Source organism: Panthera tigris, chromosome A3, assembly GCF_018350195.1.
Source record: "Panthera tigris isolate Pti1 chromosome A3, P.tigris_Pti1_mat1.1, whole genome shotgun sequence".
In the NCBI taxonomy this organism is placed as follows: domain Eukaryota; kingdom Metazoa; phylum Chordata; class Mammalia; order Carnivora; family Felidae; genus Panthera; species Panthera tigris.
Window position 1 is genome coordinate 2,434,504 of NC_056662.1, and position 19,749 is coordinate 2,454,252.

The 19,749-nt window shown below is 60.0% G+C and overlaps 1 protein-coding gene across 4 annotated transcripts in view; it reads right to left on the reverse strand.

Moving 5' to 3' along the window:
• Positions 1-19,467, reverse strand: part of CDH4 (cadherin 4) — a 536,089-nt gene extending 516,622 nt beyond the window's left edge. For all 4 annotated transcript variants that reach the window (XR_006215334.1, XM_042980004.1, XM_042980003.1 and 1 more), the window contains exons 1-2: positions 19,411-19,467; positions 16,781-16,892 (exon numbers count right to left, since the gene is read on the reverse strand). Coding sequence is in view for 3 of the 4 variants with exons in the window: in XM_042980004.1 (XP_042835938.1) it covers positions 16,781-16,892; positions 19,411-19,467 (169 nt within the window). In the remaining variant the exon portion in view is untranslated. The remainder of the gene's footprint in view (positions 1-16,780; positions 16,893-19,410) is intronic.
• Positions 19,468-19,749: the final 282 nt, after the last annotated feature.

Here is a 19,749-nt window from a genome sequence, read left to right on the forward strand (position 1 = left end):
AAGCAGGTCTGGGAGCCCACGGGGCGGTGAAGGGAGGGCGACAGGCAAGAAAACACTGCCGTCGGCTCTGGACAGCAGGGGAGAAGCAGAGGGGCGAGAGCACAGCTGGTAGCAGAGGCAGGGTGCCCAGCCCAGGAGGCGGCCCCGCAGAGGCCCCAGCACAACGGGAAGCGGGAGGCACCGGGCGCTCGCTTTTGCAGAGTCTCGGGCAGGGCAGGGTGAGGAGTGCGTGGGGCTTTGTGGCAGCCGCAGAGCACTGGGCCCTCCAGCTCGGCTTCCGAAGCTGGTTGTGGTGTTTCAGCAAAGGGTGCGTTTGAGAACGACAGCTGAGAGGCAACAAGGCCCTGGGAGGACACGCCCACCCGTGCCAGCCCCTGCCCACCTCCTGGAATGTTCCCGGACCTGCTCCTGGCCACAGTGCCTTAACTTTGGAGGGACGGCTCTTGGGAACAGCAGTCACGGCCTCGTGACTTCTCACCCTAGACGTAAAGGAACACGGGGCAGTCCTCCGAGGGAGGCAGGGGGCCAGAAAAGAGATCCCTGCCCGGGCCTCGACCCCGGGCTTTTGCAAGTCACGGCATATCCACTGGCTTCGGCTGCTCCCAGGAAAGCTGCCGGTCGATCTTGAACCTCCACCAGGAAGGGTCCCGGCCGCCGGGATCTGAAGCCAACCCCCACTTGGGAAGTGAAGTTCATCCCATCAGCACCTCCTTGATCACTGACCATGAGACTCTGGGGTACCGCTCTTTCCCGGAGGCCTCTGGCTCCCCACAGGCCCATCATCAGAGACCCCGCAAAGCCTCAACTCCATGCTTCTGAAGGAGACAGAACATGCTTCGCGGCCCGTCCCCACTCCCTCCCAAATTCCCTTCCCAACTGCCTCCGTCTCTGATTCTGAACTTCTCCTCTGGAAACAACGATTACGCCTTGCGTGTTTCCCTGAGGGCTGGGCATCCCCTGCCCAGGAGCCGCCACCCTCGAGTAACTGGCCCACGAGGAACACGTCGTATCATCTCAACATCTACAGCGAGAACCTCCACAGCGCCAAAATACTGCAGCATCACCACCTCATCTGGGGAGCCCTCCAGCTCGCCAAGCCCGGGAGAAGAGTTGAATCAATAAAATGTTATCAGCCAAGCAGCTTGACTCCTGCACATTGAGGCACGCAGACACCTCCAGATCCCCGTTCCCTGAGGTCAACATAACTCTACAGACCTACCCAAAGCTCAGCAGCGGAAGGATCCTGGCAGACAGGGCGCCCTGGTGAAGGGTGGTGGTGGCAGGGAGGGACACAAAGTCAAGTCATTTAGAAAATGAAGCCCCCTGGCCCCCAGGTGAGAGACCACCACCACCGCGTGCCTTGCCCATGCCGGGACCAGCCAAACAAACCGGGAGTTAAAATTTACCAAAGGGCAGAGCCCATGTGCCTTTCTGCCGGGGGGTAACACAGGCCCTGAGTCAGAGAGGGGCACCAGGGGCTGAAATGTGCGGACCAGAGCTGGAGGTGTCATTCACCCCTGCCCCTCGTCCGCCAAGACTCTCGTGAGCCGTGCCGTGCACACAGCACCCAAAGAGAGAGGCTGTCCGGCCCTAATGCTCCCGATGCGATAATCACCACCGCCACCCAATTGTGCTCTGGGCACCTGAAGCTAATGCGGTGCACAGAGGGGCGATTTCATTAGACTGAGACCCACTTGCCTTGCTTTGCTTTGATAACGCCTTAATGAATACACCGAGCGAGCCCCAATACAGATGAAAATACTTTGACTCTTCGTTTTATGTCCGTTCTTCTCTGGTTTTCATGCTTTCAAATTCCCATGCTTGTCAGTTCCAGCCTCTGCCCTTCCAAGAGGTGGGAGAAAGCTCATCTCCTTTCCCTGCAAAGATTCCTTGCCGGGAGGGAGGCTTCGCGGGTGACCCGGGCGTCGGCCTCGCCCTCCAGCTCCCTAGCACACATGCTGCCCCACCTCTGGCTGGAACGCCACGCACACGCACACGCACACGCACACAGTGCAACCACACTCGGGCAGACGTGGAGGAGAGCACAATACACACTACATCATCACACACTTTAATAAAGCGGTGAGACAATGGAAGCAATTAACCTCACTTAGCTCAGGCAAAGGGATGGGAGTAGGCAGCGGAAGGGGGCTCCACAAAGAAACAGCACTTGAGGCGGGAGGCCCTGGAAGGTTCCCACCGATCACAGGGCAGCTGGAGGGGCAGCCAAAACAAAGGGGCAGCGGGAGGAAGGAAGGGCTGGCAAGTACCACTCGTGTCGGCACGTGGCTCAGTGCCCGCCCGAGGAAGGGGTGGGCGTGGCATGGGGGAAAAGGGAAAAGGGCACTGGGGACGTGCCATGGAGGGCTTAAGGCCCTCTGGGATTCGTGGCCGATGGGCCAAACAAAGAGTGCCGCAGCCACTCTGGTATCTAGGAATCCCAAGATTGACAAGCGCTTCCGAAGCAAGGCGTCACCACCAAGCGCTAAACAATTAACGGCTGTCTTAACGCAGCGTGGCGTCGGGCTGGACCCCACGACTTTCTCTGTCCAACAGCCCCTGACCCCACTGCCGTCTCAGAGACGCTGTGACAGAGTATTAGGCCCAGTCTCCGTTATCCAGCATCCTGGGCCTCCACGGACGCCCACCCCATCAAAACAGACGTGGCCACGAGGGAAACGGCGGTGAGCGAGAGGGCGGGCGTGGACAGCAGCCCCGTCACTGTCCGGCTGGCGAGAGGAAGATGACAGATTACGGGATCACTCCGATCCACGGCGCAAGTGTGGCCTCTGGTTCTCCCTCCCTCAGTTCCCAGGCAGGACACCAGGATTAGCGCCTGGATCAGGAAAGCTCCCTACAGCGGAAGCTACTGACGCCGAGTCTAACCAAACACGTCCAATCTCAAAATCTGAGATCCTTGAAAAGCAAAAGGCAGGAAGCACCTTGTCGGTACAGAGCGTCTGGAAATACGTTTAGTGCCCAACTGCACACACACACCTCTGCCCCACGGTCCGGCCTAAGAGTTCAAACAGAAACGAGGCTTTGATTCACGCTCAGGAAAATAAAAAATGCGTTAACAGGAGGCGAGGCAAGCCGCTGGGAGAGGTTGGCTTTTCCGTGCCAAAAGACAGACACTGCGAGTTTCCCTGAACAGGTTATCATTTTAACATTGCAAAGCACTAGACTTCGTTTTTAAATAGCAGAACTACAATTATCTCCGCACGCCCGTATCGCCGCTCTGCAGAGCTCCTATGTAACGAAGCAACTGTCAGCGATACGGGCAGGACGCACATGTCTGTGCCACGCTAGACGGCCAGCCTTATCAAAACCCAACTGCATTAATCCTTTCCTTACATCAAAAATCAAATAACTTTCTGGAGAGAGGCTCCAGTCTCACAAAGAGCGGTTCCACTGGGAGACGGTGAGTGGAGATTAACCGCACAATATGGTCGGAAATACATAGATAAGTGCCTGCCTCCTCAGCGCCTGCTGAACACTCGGAACCCGGGACTCTTTCAGAAAGACACACACAAGTGTCCAGAGCCACACGCGGCCTCCCCGTCCCATCGGTCCTCCTTGAGACCGACCAAGAACTCTGGCAATAAACGAGACACCCGTCCGTGGCGCCATTTCCAACAACAGCAGTTTTAACCCGCGTGGCATTTAAGCACGAAGGAAGGAAATAATATTATTTCAAAACTGATAAGGGAGAAACGCAATAAAACAATTCCTAGATAACCGCGGGGAGGGGATGCCTTCCTGATAAAATACCTTTCAGAGTGAGGGAACAATGTGCTTTTCTGCCTGCACAGAGGAGCAAATACCCAGAGGGCACACTTCTGTCCTCCTCATCTTGGGAGTCGCCCCTGCTCCCCTGTGCTCACAGGAAGTGATTAATTAGAGCCTCCTTGAAGCGGCAACCTTCGAAAGCCACTGGGGAACTTCACCTGCACGTCACAGAATGCCATCCTCCCAGAATCCTCCTTTTAGAGCCCGACAACGGGGCCTGTCTCCAGCAGGCCTGGGCACCCGCGCCAGGGCTCCCAGAGGACAGAGGCCTGGCTTAGAAAGGCCTCTCCTCTCGGTGCCTCTTCCGTAAAGGGAGGAGATGCCACCCGTGACACAATTCCAAGCACAAGTGTGGCGTCCTCATCCCAAGTCCCGTGCTCTCAGGCCGCTGCCGTCTTCCGCCCGCCCCCGGCCGTCAGCTCACGCAAAGAAACCCAGGACGGTCGGTCCCACAGTCCCCACCCGCCTCGACCCAAATCCTGGCGAGACCCCAGCTCCCCTTCACTGTGATGTTTCCACTGGGGACAGAGCCGTCCAGTTCGCATGGCACCTTCGCTCAGGCCCCTGGGGGGTGCGGGGAGCGGACGACCTCCAGGCCGAGGGTGCCGGAAAGTCACATCCCCATTTTAGGTTCGCGTGGCTTCATGCACCGGACGAGGGTGACAGGTGAGAGGCACTGATGCAACATCGGGTGAGCAGGGGAGACTTTCAGAATCTACATGCAGGCACGTGAGCCTCTTTGCTGCAGCCCGTTGTTATGAGATGCCAGAGCCAAGCCCGCGGCCCTGTGCCAGCCCCAAGGGGAATTTAACCCTGCTCACAAAGAAATTAGGAAGGCAGCCCGCTGGCCCCTCCATCACGCTGATTCAGCGTAGCTGGACGTAAGGACTGTCTTCTGTCACTTAGGAGGAAGGGGTGCCCTTGTCAAGGGGCTCGGCTTAACACAGAAGGTGCAGGATCCAAAGGGCACGGGGACAGTAACACACCAGGAGCACTTGTTTCCCAGGCCGGCCCTACGGGTTTTCTCTAACTGCTCGGTCATCTGCTCTGCACACTCAGACTCCTCGCATCCAAGGAAGGCAAGCAGGACGGGAGAGGCGGGCAGACTAACATGAGGAGGCCCTTGTTTTCCAGTCCCCCAATTTATCCCTGTGGAGCTCTAGAAAGTTCCAGAGTCTCTGTGCCCTGGAATTCCTACCTAAAAAGCGGAGACAAGCCCATCCTAGTTTTAGGGGCTGCCACAAAAGGCTGCCACTGTCACCGTGTTTAAAACCCAGAGACTCGTAGGCAATACCACGTTACAGCATTTTCCAATGCAAATCCCCAGAGCAGGGCCAGCTCAATGACCCACAAACACAGGGCAGGTTTAGCCTGGACTGAACTACCGCAGTAAAAATTCACCTGCAGTTTCCGGGACTAGGAGTCCGGAGCATTTGTTCAACGTTTGAGCCAAAAATACCCGGGAGAAAGACTCCCCCTCTCTGGAGAAGCTCGTACCTGGCTTCTCCATCGTTCAACCACCAAGGAAAACACTTGAAGCTCCCACTACACTCCCCCCACCCCCATTTTCAAAGGATCCGAGACTTTAAATGGATTTCAAAGGCCCCTGTAATTCTGCCAGCATGACATTTTATGTCTTATAAGGTACTTTTATTAGCCAGGATTGTAGAAAATTGTCGTTTACCAGCCATTAACCTTTCAAGCATGTAACTATTTTTTTTCCCCACGTGGAAGTCTAGCTTACACTTCTCTGCAGATCAATCCTGAAGCCGTCCAGCTCCTTTAAGGAAAAAAAAAAAGTCATCGAAAAGCCTCCCTGTTCTGAAGAAAACATTAAGTTCTGTAATTTTACAGACGTCTGATCGCAATTTTATCACCTTCAGCCCTTCCTAGCATTCTGTGTTTTATCTTAAGATATTAAGAGCTAGTTAAGACAAGTGATCTAACCCCTCCTTTGTACTGAGGGAAGGTGGGAAAGAACGACAGAGGGAAAAGCGTCCAGCTGTACAGAGGGAGAACTGGCACCACGGCCACACTCGAGTTAGCCTCTGACCCCGCGGGTGCGTCCCTGCTCCAGCGTTAAATACGACCTGACACGATCCCATCACCCCACAGCCCTGTTCCTAAACAACCACGGCGAATAACTCACATTCTCACTTGCCTCTCCATGAGCCCACAGAGCTTGAAGGAAGCCACGCCGTTACTGACTGCTTCTGAGACACACGCCCTCCGCCAACAGGTCTCTGGCCACACGTGAGAACGTCGAGAAGTCCCCACACAAAACCGTAAAAACCTATCGGATGCAGCTGCCATCTCACAGAAAAGCTCCCACCTCGAAGGCCGGCTGCCCACGTCTCGGGGCTCGACACTCAAGGGGAGCGTCCGAGGTCCTCCGCCACCGACCGAGGCGCCTGGAGAAGACAGGTGCCCCCCCCCCCCCCGGTCACGCATCGGGAATGAGTCCGCTTCCTGCTGGGGCCTGGACGTGGGCTGCAGCCCCCCAGCCTGGGGAAGGGAGAGAAGCAGGGCAGGGGGGGTACCGCGGGGCTGAGCAGGGCCAGCTGCACTGGCTGAGGCAGTAGCACCCGTGACCCGGTGACCCGGGACAGCTCAGCGGCGCCCTCAACAGGCCGGGTCTGCCTCCCGCTCGTTGTACGTCCGCCTGCAGGGCCACCCAGACTCCCCCGCGAGCCCAGGGCTCCCATTCGTCTCCTCCCACGGCCAGTGCGACTGAAGGTCACGCAGGTCACGACATGCACCTGGGGTCACACAGCCGCCGACGGGGCACTGGGTCTGGACACCCCGAAGCCGAACAGTCCCGGCCCTACACCCAGAAAATCCGGGACCGCGGTGATGGTCGGGGCAGGGGGACGGCGTCAGGCGCCAGCGGGGGAGCGTGGGCGCGGGACCCTGAAGCGTCACGCGTCAGCAGCCCTTGCTTGGTAAAGGGGGGCCAGTGACACGCCTGCCTCCCGGGGTCGGTTGCGCAGATGCACGCGATTGGCCCCGGGGAGGCGCCCAGCACAGAGCCCAGCTCAGAAAAGCCGCGGTCACCACACGAGAACGACCGTCCCACCGTGACGTGCCGGTGCTCGCCGAAGGGGGCTGCACGCGTGGCCCATCCTGTTCACGGCGCTCAGTAATCAAACGCCCGCGGGCGTCCCTCCGACGGGCCAGCCCAGGCCCGCTCTCAGTACCTCGCTGAAGAATAAAAAAGAAAGGAAGAAGGGGGTCTTTCTCCCGGAAATCCCCTCCGACTACAAAGCAGCCCGAGCGTCAGGACCGAGCCACCAAGTGGCTTACCCAGCAGCTCCGCCACCAGAGGCAAACGCGGCCCCAGGGCCCAGCTGGGGCGCGACTTGGGGACCCCAGGCATCCTGCGTCGTCCCCTGGCGGGAACAGGCTGCCCACCCAGACCCTGGAGGAGTCAGGACGGCCGGGCTGTGGGACCTGCGGCAGCAGACTTCCCGCGAGGTACCCGGGGCTCCCCGGCAACCGCTCAGGGTACCCTGCGACCATCCCCGGGGAAACGGAGGCCGCCCCCAACGCAGCTGCAAAGGAGCAACGGCGACAGGGGCTGGGCCCTTGCAAACCGCCCAGCGGCTGCTCCAGGGCAAGCCGGCTCCCTCTGCTTTCGGAGGAGCCGAGCAGCCGGGCGGGAACACCCTCGGAACACGAGGAACGAGACACTCGGAGACGGAACTCACGCCTTTTTGCACCGGCTCGGCAAAGCAGCCCTGGGGGGAGGAGAGGCGCCTTGTACCCACGCCTCCCTGCCGGAGAGCAGGGGGAGCGAGCGCAGACATGCGCCACTCCCAAATGCACACCTGGAGATTAACACGATATTTACGACACATCTACGCAACATCACCTGAGCTATCATCCTTGTTAAGATGGCATCTGAAAGGAAAGATGACGGGAGGAGAGCCAACGTCCCATATACATTTTAATTCCGATGGAACCCTCTGTCACGCTCTGGAACACGGAATGCTGTGTCACCGTGCTGAGGGGCCTCATCTGCCGTCCTGGAGACACGGATGCTCACGGCCTTGTTCCAACCACCCCACCCCCGAGGCACGCCTTCCAATGCGGGCTACCCCCCCCCGCACCCCCACACACACACCCTCAGGGAGAACACGGTTCCTCACGAAGGATGCTGACCCCTGGGGTCCTGAACCCTCTAGACCCAAGGCCCTCAGGCTTTACTGAACATCCGCTTCCCCACGAGACACATCAAACAGGCAGAGGCCCAGGCCGCATCCCCAGGATTTCTGATGCGGTGGGTGTGGCAGTGTCCCAGGGCACCTGTAACAAATGATCACCAACTCGGTGGCTTCAAGTGACAAAAATTTATTCTCTTGGAGTTCTAGAAGCTAGAGTCCAAAGTCAAGGTGTGGGAAGGGTCCTTCCTGCCTCCCCTCCTGTGGCTTCTCCCCTGTGTCTCCTCTTCTAAGGACGCCTGTCACTGGATATAGCCCCCCTCCCCCTGGATCATCCAGGATAATCTCATCTCAAGATCCTTACTTAATTATACCTGCAAGAGCTTTTCTCCAAACAAAATCAGCCACAGGTTCCAGGGACATGTAGCTTGTGGGCCCCCACCATTCAACCCAGGCCGGAGGGTCTGGGAGGGGACCCGGGGTCTGCCAGGTTTCACAAGTGCCCCCCAGGCAGGTGGTTCCTCGGCCACAGGTGGACGTGCTAGGTCTCTGCTCTCCAGGTAAGGAAACTGAGGCCCAGGGAAGGGAGGGCACCCCAGCTCAGCCCCCCTCCCAAGAATGCCCCTGACTCTGAGCCTGCGCTCTTCTATGAGCCCTGCTATAAGCAGGAGCCCGGGGCCATGTGTTCAGCAAACGAGGGGTCCCCCCTCAGCTTTCCAGGCAGGTCAGTGTCAACAGTGTTCAAACTCACACTTGGGTGGAAAAACCAAAGCAAGACAAAAACCCGACTTTCTTCCAAGTCAGGTGCACAGGCACACGCACGCGGTCCTGAGGGAAGACCCAGAAGGTAAGCCTCTCTCCGTCTGGTTCTGGTCCGGAGACAGAGAGAGAAGGATCCTTCCCGGCAGACACAGGTCTGCACACGCCCCACCCCGGGGCTGGAACTCAACTGAACTGTATCCAGACCAGGCCAGGAATGCCTCCCTCCGCACCTGTGGCTCCTGCTGGTCCCCTCCCATCCTCCGGGAGGACCGTCCTCCTAGAGACAAGGCGGGGACTGGCACTCTTCCGCCCGTGGATGTTTATCTGTCGCTGAAGGCTTACCTTAATCCTTCCCAAATCCCCACATACTGTCAGCGAGAAAACAGTGAAACCAAACAAGGCAACGTTGGCAGCAGCCAGACCGGAAGCTGCTCTGGGCTTGGGAGCCTCCGCTTACCCTTCACGCCCTCGAGTGGCAAATCACATCTCGGGACCCACGAGGAAGCTGCCAAACAGGGTCCCAACTACGGACACAGCTACGGCAGGTGGGGGCCCCTGCCAAGAGGCGGGACTGGATGAGGGCTGCGTGGGGCGTCCAAGAGCCGGGTTTCCTCGGTCACCCTGGGCCCCCGCTTCCCCCGCGGTGAACTGCTGAGGACCCCTCGGAACCGCACGAAGGGACATGAGGAGGGGATACACGTGGGAGCAGGAAGCGACCGTGTGTCCCTCCTTCATAACGCCTGCGGGAGGCCCCAGGGATGCCTGGAGTGTTGCCTCACATGCACACGGGTCTGCGCAGAAGCAGCCTGGGGATGATTATGGATCTTGGGTCATTTTACGGGTGAGCCCAAAGCCGTCACGAGGGTCCTCCTGAGCGGAGGCGGGAGGCAGCCAGGTCAGAGGTGGTGATGGGAGCACAGGGGAAGGTACGGGCAGAGGTACCAGCGTGGCCGTGAGGTCAGAGCCTCCAGAAGGAATCAGCCCTGCCCAACCGCCCCCCTGCAGACTGAAGCCCAGAGGACCGGCCCCTGTTGGAGTTCTGGTGTCCAGAACAGCGAGAGGATAAATTTGTGTGCGTTAAGCCACCAAATACGCGGATCACTGGGCTACGCTAAACTAACACAGTCCATGACCTAAGCGTACTCCTCCCTGGAGAAGTCGTGCGGGGAATGGAAAGTCACAGAGACCCCTGCACAGAACCAGGTGGGCCGGGGCGTGACCTACCAACACCCTGAGCCCACAGGTGTCTCGAGGGCATTAAGTGAGAGGGCAGGTTAGCACTCGGGGGGGACACCCGGTTGAGGATAATCAACTAGGTTTGCTTTGTTTTGTCTTCTTTCCTGTAAGAATGGAAGTCAGGGAGCCAACCTGAAACAGTGCCAGAGGCCACCAGGAGAGGGCAGCCTAGAGCGCGGGCAAAAAGTCACCCAAATTCTGAGCCTTCTGACAAAAGCAAAGGGTTTCACCACCCCCGCTTGCAACAGGCCAGGCCCCCCTCTGAGGACGAAAACTCAGAGGCAAGTGCCCTGAGGTTTCACAAGAACACACGCGGGAGAACTTTGGACTCTCGACGCAAAGAAACTCACATGAGGGTATTTTTTTTTTATGGTGAAATCCATTTTAAGTAAAGATTGTTCCTTCAGAAAGTCAGAAAAATCAGGACATTCGAATGCTTGCTTGTTCACTTGTTCTCAAGTTCTCAAGTCATGATTAGTTCTGGCATCTACTTCAGTATGCTGCAAAGAAAGGTGGGGGAGGAGGAGGAGAGGGGGAGGGGAAGGGGGAGAGAAGAGAAGAGGCGAGGGGGAGGTGAGGGAGAGAGAGGGGAAGGGGATGGGATGAGGGGAGGGGAGGGGAGGGGAGGGGGAGAGAGGGAAGAGGAAGGGGGAGAGAACAGAAGAGGCGAGGGGGAGGTGAGGGAGAGAGGGGAAGGGGATGGGATAGGGGGAGGGGAGGGGAGAGGCCTGGAAACCTAAAATGGGAGGCCCCTGCAAACACCTGGGACCCCAGACCCAGGGTAGAAAGGACCACGGCAGATGGAAGGCACACACAGCCGGCCAGGAGAAAGTGCCAGAAACCTCCTTCAAGCCACGGTCTGTGGCCCCCCTGGCGGTCCACGATCGTAGGCCTCCTCACTGTCCCCAGTGCCCGGGTCACCCATGTCCAGCTTCCAGGCTGCAGGCCTCGCCTGGGGGGGGGGGGTCTCTCCCGGCCTCCCCCAGCGCTGGCAGGGCTCAGAGCCCCCTGAGCACATGCCCTGGACCGTCTGCTACATGCCCAGAATTGAAGACTCCTGTTGGCCTCACGGAACCCTGGCTCTGCTGATCCTGGGGCCGGTTCCGCAAACCCAAGGTGTCCACAGAGTTTGGACCCACTTCAGATGAGCCCTCGCACATCAGTGCCGCCCGTCCAGCACCTCCTGATACACTGGGCTTCTGTTTGTTGCAAACGTCCAAAACGGGAAACAATTAGCACGTCTGAATGCTTGATAATTACTAATTTTCTGACGGTGCCCGGAACATCTGGGCTATCCTATGTGCACGTGACCTTGGCGCTCCGGAACCATCTTTGCGCACGGTACGTGAGGGATCTAAATGAGCTACAAGCGTGGGTCTGGACAGACAGGGAAGGCACAGCAGATCGGCGCATTCTAGCCAAGCTCCCGACTGGGGTCACGGGCTTCTGATCCACGAAACGGGACCAGTGCTACTCATGGGCAGAGCTTTCGCAAGGATCACAAGGGCGGTGTCCGCGGAGGCTGGCAGGCAGCGTGGCCCGAACTCCGTGTTGTCACGGGACAATCACACAAGGCCTCCCGTTTCCTCATCTCGAGAGGCCGCTAGAACACGCGGTTCTGAACCGCAAAACCTTCACCTTCAGGCCACAGCTTCCACGCGTGCATCATCCTCACGTGTAACTGGCGTGTGAGCTTTCGGCACTGAGGGTTTTGATTTGGTGACAGGTGATTATACACACGGGGCAGAAGTCAGAAGACGGGAACTCCCGACACACTGCCTCAGGGACCCGGTGCGCAGCACCCAGTCGGGCCACGAGGGCCGCGTCCACGGGGGTGGAGCTCACCGTCGGGGCGCGGTCCTGCTCTGCGCCCACTCACCTCCACCTAGTGGAGACCGAGGTTCCCCAGAGCCGGTCGATATTGCGGACAGAGACGAAGTCCCAATGCCCGCCCTCCTGGATGAGGACAGCTAAGAGAGCCCACGGAGACTGTGCACTCCACGATGGGAGGGGCAGACACGTAAGGACTCATCCACATCCTGGCCGCGGACTCGAACGTGGTGCCCGTTCATTTCATCTGCCCAGCAAATACTTACTGAGTGCCCACGGCATGCTCTCAGCTAGGCATGGGTACTAGCCAGGCCACTAAAGAGAGACGGAAATCAGGGCCCAAGGAACAAAAACTGAGAAGGACCCCAAAACCTGGGCACAAGTCAGAGGATGAAATGTACTCCAAGCTTCCAGAGACAAGGACAGGCACTAGCTAGGGTGCACAGCACTGTTTCCCTAAATCAGAAACTGCGTTGGGTCACGTACGGCAAGAAACTCAACTGCGGTGTGTTAGCCTCGTTCTTCTCACCTCTTGGGGGACAACGAGCCCACGGGTTATCTGGATGCCCTTCAAGGACGCCACCTAGGATCCAGTTCCCGCTCTACCGTCCTCACAGTCACAAGATGGTTGCTCTGCCTCAGACATCACATCTGTCTTCCAGGCAGGAGAAGGAGGTAAAAAGCGAAAGGCAGAAGCCGTGGCCAGCCGAATCTGTTCCTCTTTACCAGGAAGAAAAGCGAACAGAGCCACGCAAAACCCCCTTCCCAGAAGCGTCATCTAGCAGCACACCCTAATGAGGCCCCACGGCTTGAACCGCCACCTTGGTGTGAGGGCGTCCACCTGCTGGGTGAGCCTCTTAAACAGGACTCCGCGTAGGCCAGGCGGGTGGGTACAGAAGGGGCGTCGCCGAGGAAGAGGGCGAGGCGGTGCTGGCCGGGGGGTCACCAGTGCCATTTACCCGCTCGCTCACGGCAGCTCCCGCTCCCCCGCGACTTAACCAGGGCGCCCCAGACGTGCCAGGGCGTCGGCGCTCTCGGGCTCCTTCGTTACGTCTTCATCTGAGATGAAAGCCCGCACGCGGCCCGCACACACGCCGGGCACGAAGCCGGGGGCTGGGTAGGCGGGAGGGCTCGCTTACCTTCTTGCGCGCGCGCCTGGGGCTGCCTTCTGCCCCGGCAGGAGCGACCTGTCCACACAGAGGGGGCAGGGTGGCTATTTTCCACGTCCTCGTCCAGAGGAGATAAGGGTACTCGTGGCCGCGCCGATCACATCGTGGCAAATGCTCGCTTGCTGACCGCAAACACCTGCACTTGGACGGTCTGGGACCGTCCCGCCCCCTCCCGCCTGGTACGCAAAGGAGTCGCTCATCCCACGACGCGGCAGGTAGGGCGCTGGAAGCGGATGTCGCTGCTTGTCTCCCTGCGTCCACCCCTCCCTTCCTCCTTCCGAAAACAGGATCCCACTCGCTTCGAGGACACGGCTCTACCAGGTCGGGGATCGTAACAGCTCTACCCCAGATACGGCGACACAGCCCTCTCCTTCCCAGCGTCCCCACCCCTCGCGGCTGGGAGCGGCGGGTGACCAAGCTCCAGCCGACCAGAACAGCGAGCCACCCGACGAAGTGCTTGCTTTCCCGGTACAGGGAAGGGATGCGGACGGTGCTACCCCCTCCTCGCTTCATCCTGCTCCAACCTCATGTGCGATGCCCGGAGCCGCAGCAGCCAGTTTACAACGATGAGGCAATAAACCGAACTGACAAAGTAAAGACGGCAGGGTTAAACCAGGCAAGTGATGATGCCGCTGATAAGCCACCGCCCCAGCCCTCGACCATCTCTCTCCTCCTTCTGAACATCCTGAAATGATCTAAAATAGTAAACCAGAGTGACAGGCTGCGGCCCTCATGAAATTTCCGGTTTAGGTAAGAGAGATGACCGAGCAGAGAACGGAAGTCCTCCGATGAGGGAGCAGAGTGTGGCCCAGGGTGCACACTGCGGCCCCACGCTCACGCAGGAGGGGAACACAACGGCTCGTCATCGAAGCAGACTCCTCTTTTCCGTGTCACTTGAGCCCGCTTCCCCTAGGTAAGGCCCAGACCCCTCCGAACGTTTCTACTCACACGCTGCCTCTTTTCCAGCACCCGGAGGAGACAGGACCCGTGCGACGTGGGTCCCCACCACACATCCTGTCACCCTCCCATCCTCGGGCGGAGCCGCTCTGGGTTTTCCAGAACTCTGCCCGCCACAACAGAGCAATGCAGGTCACCGCATCAGCTGCGGCCTCCTCAGCAGGGCTGACCGTTAATTATTAACAAAGCAGAGAAAAAGACACCGGCTGGGCAACCGGCCCCCGCTCAACCAGGGCTCCCAGAACGTTCCATTTGGGCCCAGGGAGAAACCGCTTAACCAACCTACTTTGGGTATTACCATGCACCGGTGATCGGGGCCGTAGTGAACTACCTTGAAAACAAAACCACAGCTAAGAGTCCATGGGACCACACGCACGTGCTTGCCAGAAAAAGCAGACACAGGAGACAGAACTCGGAGGGGATCTAGGAATCTAGGAACCAGGGGCACTCGTCCCACAGAACGCTCCGCTGGTCCAAAGGTCCACAGTACCATAGTATTTGCTGTCCTATTGGGGAAAACTATTTTAAGCCTAATTAGCATGAAATTTTTAGAACGGAAATGCTTTTCATTCAGACATAAAACAAAATGCCACGACATTTCTTCCATCCACTTATCATAAATAAGTTAATTACCATGTAACAAATCGCTCCTTCTGGAATCTGGAGGTTCGGGGCTGCTGGTAAGCTGACTCAGGCAGAGAAGGAGCCACTGAGCAGTCGTTAATGGCTTACGGCGTACTTACAATAAAATGGGGACGCCGTGAAGCTTTGCTCATCAAATGAAGGTTAAGCTCTCTCCGTTGGAGTAACTCAATTATAAGGAGTCATTATCAGCTTAACCTGATTCCTACCAGAATAACAGAAGTGTTGTGCCAATATCTTATCTTGGACCCACACATCTTCACTGCAGTCTTGTCACTTGCAAAGTTTGTACACAGAGACATTTTTATCTGTCCTGGTTTGAATGTATGTCAGCGTTGGCTTTTGCTTCCGTATCTGCAACAATTATTTCTGAGATAGAAAACATCTCTCTGTCCCTGAGAACGGCGTGGTGGAGGGGGACGGAGGCAGGTGCAGGAGAAGCAGTGGGGCTCCAGCCTACCCCAGAGGAGGCGGGGAGCAGGCCCCAGTGACTGGGACACAGCTCCCCTCAACCTGGGCTGTGCTAGGCCACATCTCAGGTACAAGTAAGGGCCCAGAAAATGAGTCCCGCATCCACAAAGCCTGTCTGCTGGTCCCAGTTTGCCTGCCATGGTGGGCTCTTCACCCCATGCTGGGTAAAAACCATCTGGGCTCACGGGGCAGGCCAACATTCAGCCAGCGATCGTGACTTCCCCACCACGCGGGCCAAGAGCGGAGGGGCCAGCTCTCCACCGGCGGGTGGGCGGGGGGAGACCAGACGCCTGTTAGAAATCCCACGTTTCATCATAAGAGGTCTGAGATTCTGCCATGCTCTTCTGCGGTAGGTAGTACTTATTACTAAAACAGAGGCCTTCTTTCTGAAATTCCTGGGTAAAAGCGAAACTCCAAGATCCCATCAGGTGTGGCTCCTTGCCCAGAGAGGCACAAGAAGCCAGCTTCCAGATCAGCACACGGGGGCACCACAGCGTCCCTGTTGTGTGCAACAGTACAACGCACTGAGAGTAGAAGAATGTTCCAGGCCTTCCCTGAGGGCACACAGGGACGCTCCGGAGACCAATCCATCCTGAAAGAGGGTCTACCCTCTCGAATTCTGAAATGACACGCACAGCACATTCACAGAGCATCTCCTAAGGCTCTCACCACATATGCCTACTCATGCAACACGCCCAGGGAGGGTGGGTAATCCACGAAAAGGCTCCACAGATGATGCCCTTAGCAGGTCAACGCAGATGACAACAAACAGGTGAGGGAAGCCGCACTCAGCCCCAAATAAAAATCCCGTTCACGTAACCGAGAACAAACAGGATAAGTGACCGAGCTCTGTCCCCGAGGAAGAGAATCCGAAAAACCCCCACCACCGCCCCCCTAAGGAGCTGCTGTCAGCTCTTGAGAATCTGAGATTCCCTGAAACCCAAAGCTGGGGAGAAAGTCAGCGCTATGAGGATTATTTAGTCGTGAGTGCTGAAATTTAGCTCTGAAGCCTTATCCAAAGTTTGCTCCCTCCGTCACTCCGAAACCGGCTAAAAGCTGCTGCTTCTGGGAAGGCGCTCAGCCACGGTGTTCGCGGTAGGACTTGGAAACCTCACAAGGAAGGCCTGATTGATCTCCCCTCCCGTACACATGGGAAGTTTAATTAGTTTGTCTCGAAAGGGAAACGGATCAACATACAGAATGATCTCCTGTCTCTTGACTTTTGAAGCTGCCTCTGACGTTCCCATCACAAACGTGGATATAATCCTACAATTACGATAAAGCTAATTGGTAGTTCCCTCCTGCATGTGTGTTTTTGTGTTATCAGTGGGGTAGTAATGAAAATGAATACCACATTTGTGAACAGAACGTCTGTGGGTTTATTTACCGCATTTCCAACAACATCGTCTGCTTTATCATGCATTTCAAAGCAGGGATAATTTAAGAATCCAGAATTTCATACATAAAAATACTTAGCAAGAAAGTCTCTCTCTCTGCACATTATTTGGGTGACGTTACATCCGAATTCCAATTTGTTGCCCAGGAAATGATTCACCTCACTCAAAAATGACAGGCACTCTGAATCATTCACCTGGGATGCAAAACGCCTTTGAGGTCCACGGAGGGACACCTCATTGACCTCACAACCGTCATTTGGCAGACAGCCTGCCTCAAAGACAGCCCCGACCCGCCTTTTCCACGGAAAGGTCTCCCCAGTCCAGAACACAGTGTGCGATTTCTTCCCACCCCCCACGCCCCCCCTACCTTTGAGAAGCTTCTCTCCTTCCAGAATATTCTCCGAGATTAGTGCCGTGTAGTCTTCTTCGGAGAATCCAGCCTTGCAGGTCTCCCGGGCTGTAAGATCCCCATTATGGGCCTGAGAACAGAAAGAAAAGAGGTCGGGACAAACGTGAAGTTGGCAGAAATTTAATCCAACCCCTTGTCTCTCAGTGGCTGCCGCAGGCAGGGTCTGGCCTCTGGCTATGACAGAACCACCTGAGCCACAGCCTTCCCCCCAAGCTCCCCTGCTTCCGTGCTCTCAGGGACTCACCTGGTCCAACAGCACCCTCCTGGGGGGATTCCGTCCCAGACCCCACGGAAGCCCGGAACCGCCCAGCACCCAACCCCGTATAAACTCGGTATAAACCGTTTTTTCCTCGACACACACCCTCCGGTCGAGCGCGGTTTATAAACCCGGCGCAGTGGGAGATTAACAATAACGATGAAACAGAACACTTGTGACGTGTCCTGTGACTGTGGTCTCTCTCCCGGGCACCTTCTTGTCCTGGGCTCACCCTCCTCGTGCCCAGGTGACGGGACGAGATGCCCGCGCCAGGGGATGGACGTCCCGTGAAGGACGCGGCACGTGACGCAGCGCCAGGCTGCACCTGACCTTCTGACCTCGAGTCAAGGGGAGGGTCCTCTGCTTCCCGCGCGGAAGCGGCGGGAGCCCAGCGCGGGTGAGGGGGTAACTGCTGGCTCGGCCTGGGCACGGGGGTGCAGGCGGGGAGGAGGGCCGGCGGATGGCAGGGCTGCGGGCCTCGGAGGGCCTCTCTGTCCCCGCAGAAAGCAACGTCTGAGGAGTGTCCGAAGACAGCCGAGGAAGCCACAGAGAGGAGGGAGGTGCAGCCAGCCGAGGCCCTCTCGGCCACCGCCCCCCGGGGCCCCAGAGCTGGGCTTCTGTCTTCTCTGTGGGTCCCCAGGGAGGGAGGCGGCGGCAGAGCGAGAGAGGAGGTCCTCCCTGAGGCGGCTCAGCGCTGGGCAAGGAGGGAGGCTCCCGGCGACGCGGCTCCACCCTCCAGCCCTGGCACCTCCACTCGGCTGGACGCTTGTCCGCCCGTGGAGCCCCCATCTCTGGCCCAAACGGGCGAGACAGCTGCCCTGACTGACCTGAAAGGGTGGGTGTCCTCGGGTCTTGCCCAGCGGGAGGGGCTGGGGGGCGGGCGGGGAGCCCCCCGGCCAGGCTGCGGGGGACAGCAGCTACAGGTCAGCCTCGAGCGGAGGGGAACCGTCGGAGAGACGGCGCGCGCGGCGGGACGCTGGGCCGAGACGTCGGAGCGCAGCGGCCCCGCTCCCCGCGGCCAGCGCTCGCCGGCAGCAGGGGCGCAGCCCGCGGTCGTGGCTTCGCGGGGCCGCCGAGCGGAACGCGCCTCCCGCCGCGGCGCCCGCTCCAGCCCCGCGCGCCGCCGCCGCCCGCCCGCCGGGCCCCGGCTCCGGCACCGCGCCGCCGGCCCGGACGCGGACGCCCTCCCCACAAAGCGCCACGGGGAGAGCGAGGGGCGCGGGCTCGTTCCTTGGGAAAGCTCCAAGCCGCGGCTCCGCTCCTCGGGAACCGAGCTCCACAGAGGACCGGAACCCCGGGGGCGAACTCGCCCGGGAAAGTTTCGCCCCGCCCGGGCGAGTGGCGAACGCAGCCGGAGCGCCCCGCAGCCTCCGAGCGGGCCTGGGGGCGCCGCACTTGTTTATTTCGGAGGCTGCAACCGCGCTGCCCGGAGGAGCAGCGAGGCCGATCGGCCACGAGAGGGGGTTCCTGCAACTCCCGCGGCCCCGCCGCCTCCCCAGGGCCGCCACCCGGCGCAGCCCCGCACGCCGCCCCCGGGGCCTGCACCCGCCGCGCACAGCCGGTCTGGGGGCCGAGCTCGCGGACTCGGAGGGAAGGAGGCGGGCGCCCGGACCGCGCTCCCGGGCACGCTCACCCCGCGCCCGCCTGACTTCCCGGCCCCGCTCCGAGCGGCGAGGGCCCCGCCGGACACCGGCTCCAGCCGCGCCTGGGGGACTCCGCGGCGAAGGTGCCCCGCGGTCCACATCCGCCGCCCACCCGCAGCCGCGGTCTGGGTCAGCACCCGGAAGCCCAGCACGGAGGAGGCGCCGCGCCGCGCCGCGAGACCCCGGCCCCCGGCACGGGGCGGCGAGACCGGGTGTCCCCAGCACCCTGGTTCTTCGCCTGCTGCCGCCGGCTCCCCCGCCCGCAGTCCCGGCCCGGGCTGGGCTCGCCAACTCCGGAGGCGCGCGGCTCCCGGGCGATGGAGGGCGCGCCGGCTCCGCCAGCGGGCAGCCTGCCCAGGCGCGGGAGAGCCGAGCTCCGAGCGGCGGCCGCGGACCTGGGGCGGCCGAGGGATGCTTGGCGGGTCCCGCTTCGGGCAGAGCTCTCTGGGCCCTCCACCCACCCGCACCGCACCCCGCTCCGCACCACGGCTCGCCTCTGCCCCGGCGGCTCCCCGCTCCTGCCGACCGCGGGCGGCTTCGCGGAGCGCGGGAGCCTCTGGATGCAGCGGTGCGCGCGGCGGGGGCGCCCGGGAGAGCCCCTCCGGGCGAGTGCGCGCCCCGCCGGCTCCGGGGGCGGCCCCGCGGTGCCCGGGGCTTCCGAGCGGCCGGGACGCCAGGCGGCAACTTACCCGGAGCGCGCCGGAGAGCGAGAGCAGCACGAGGAGCACGCCGGAGCCCGCGGTCATCTTCCCGCCGCGCCGCGCCCCGGCGCCCGCCCGGAGCCCGGCGCCCGGAGCCCGCTCCCGGCCGCCGCCGCCGCTGCCGCCGCCGCCGCCGCCGCCGCCCCGATCGCGCAGCTCCGATGGCCGCCGCCGCCGCCGCCGCTCGATCGGGCCCCGCGCCTCCAGCCCGGCCGCGCCGCCGCGATCGCCGCCCGGCTCCGGGAGCCAGGCCAAGTCGGCCGGCGGCGCGCTCCCTCGGGCCGGTGCGTCCGCCGGCCTCGCAGCCGCCCGCGCCTCTGTTCCGCG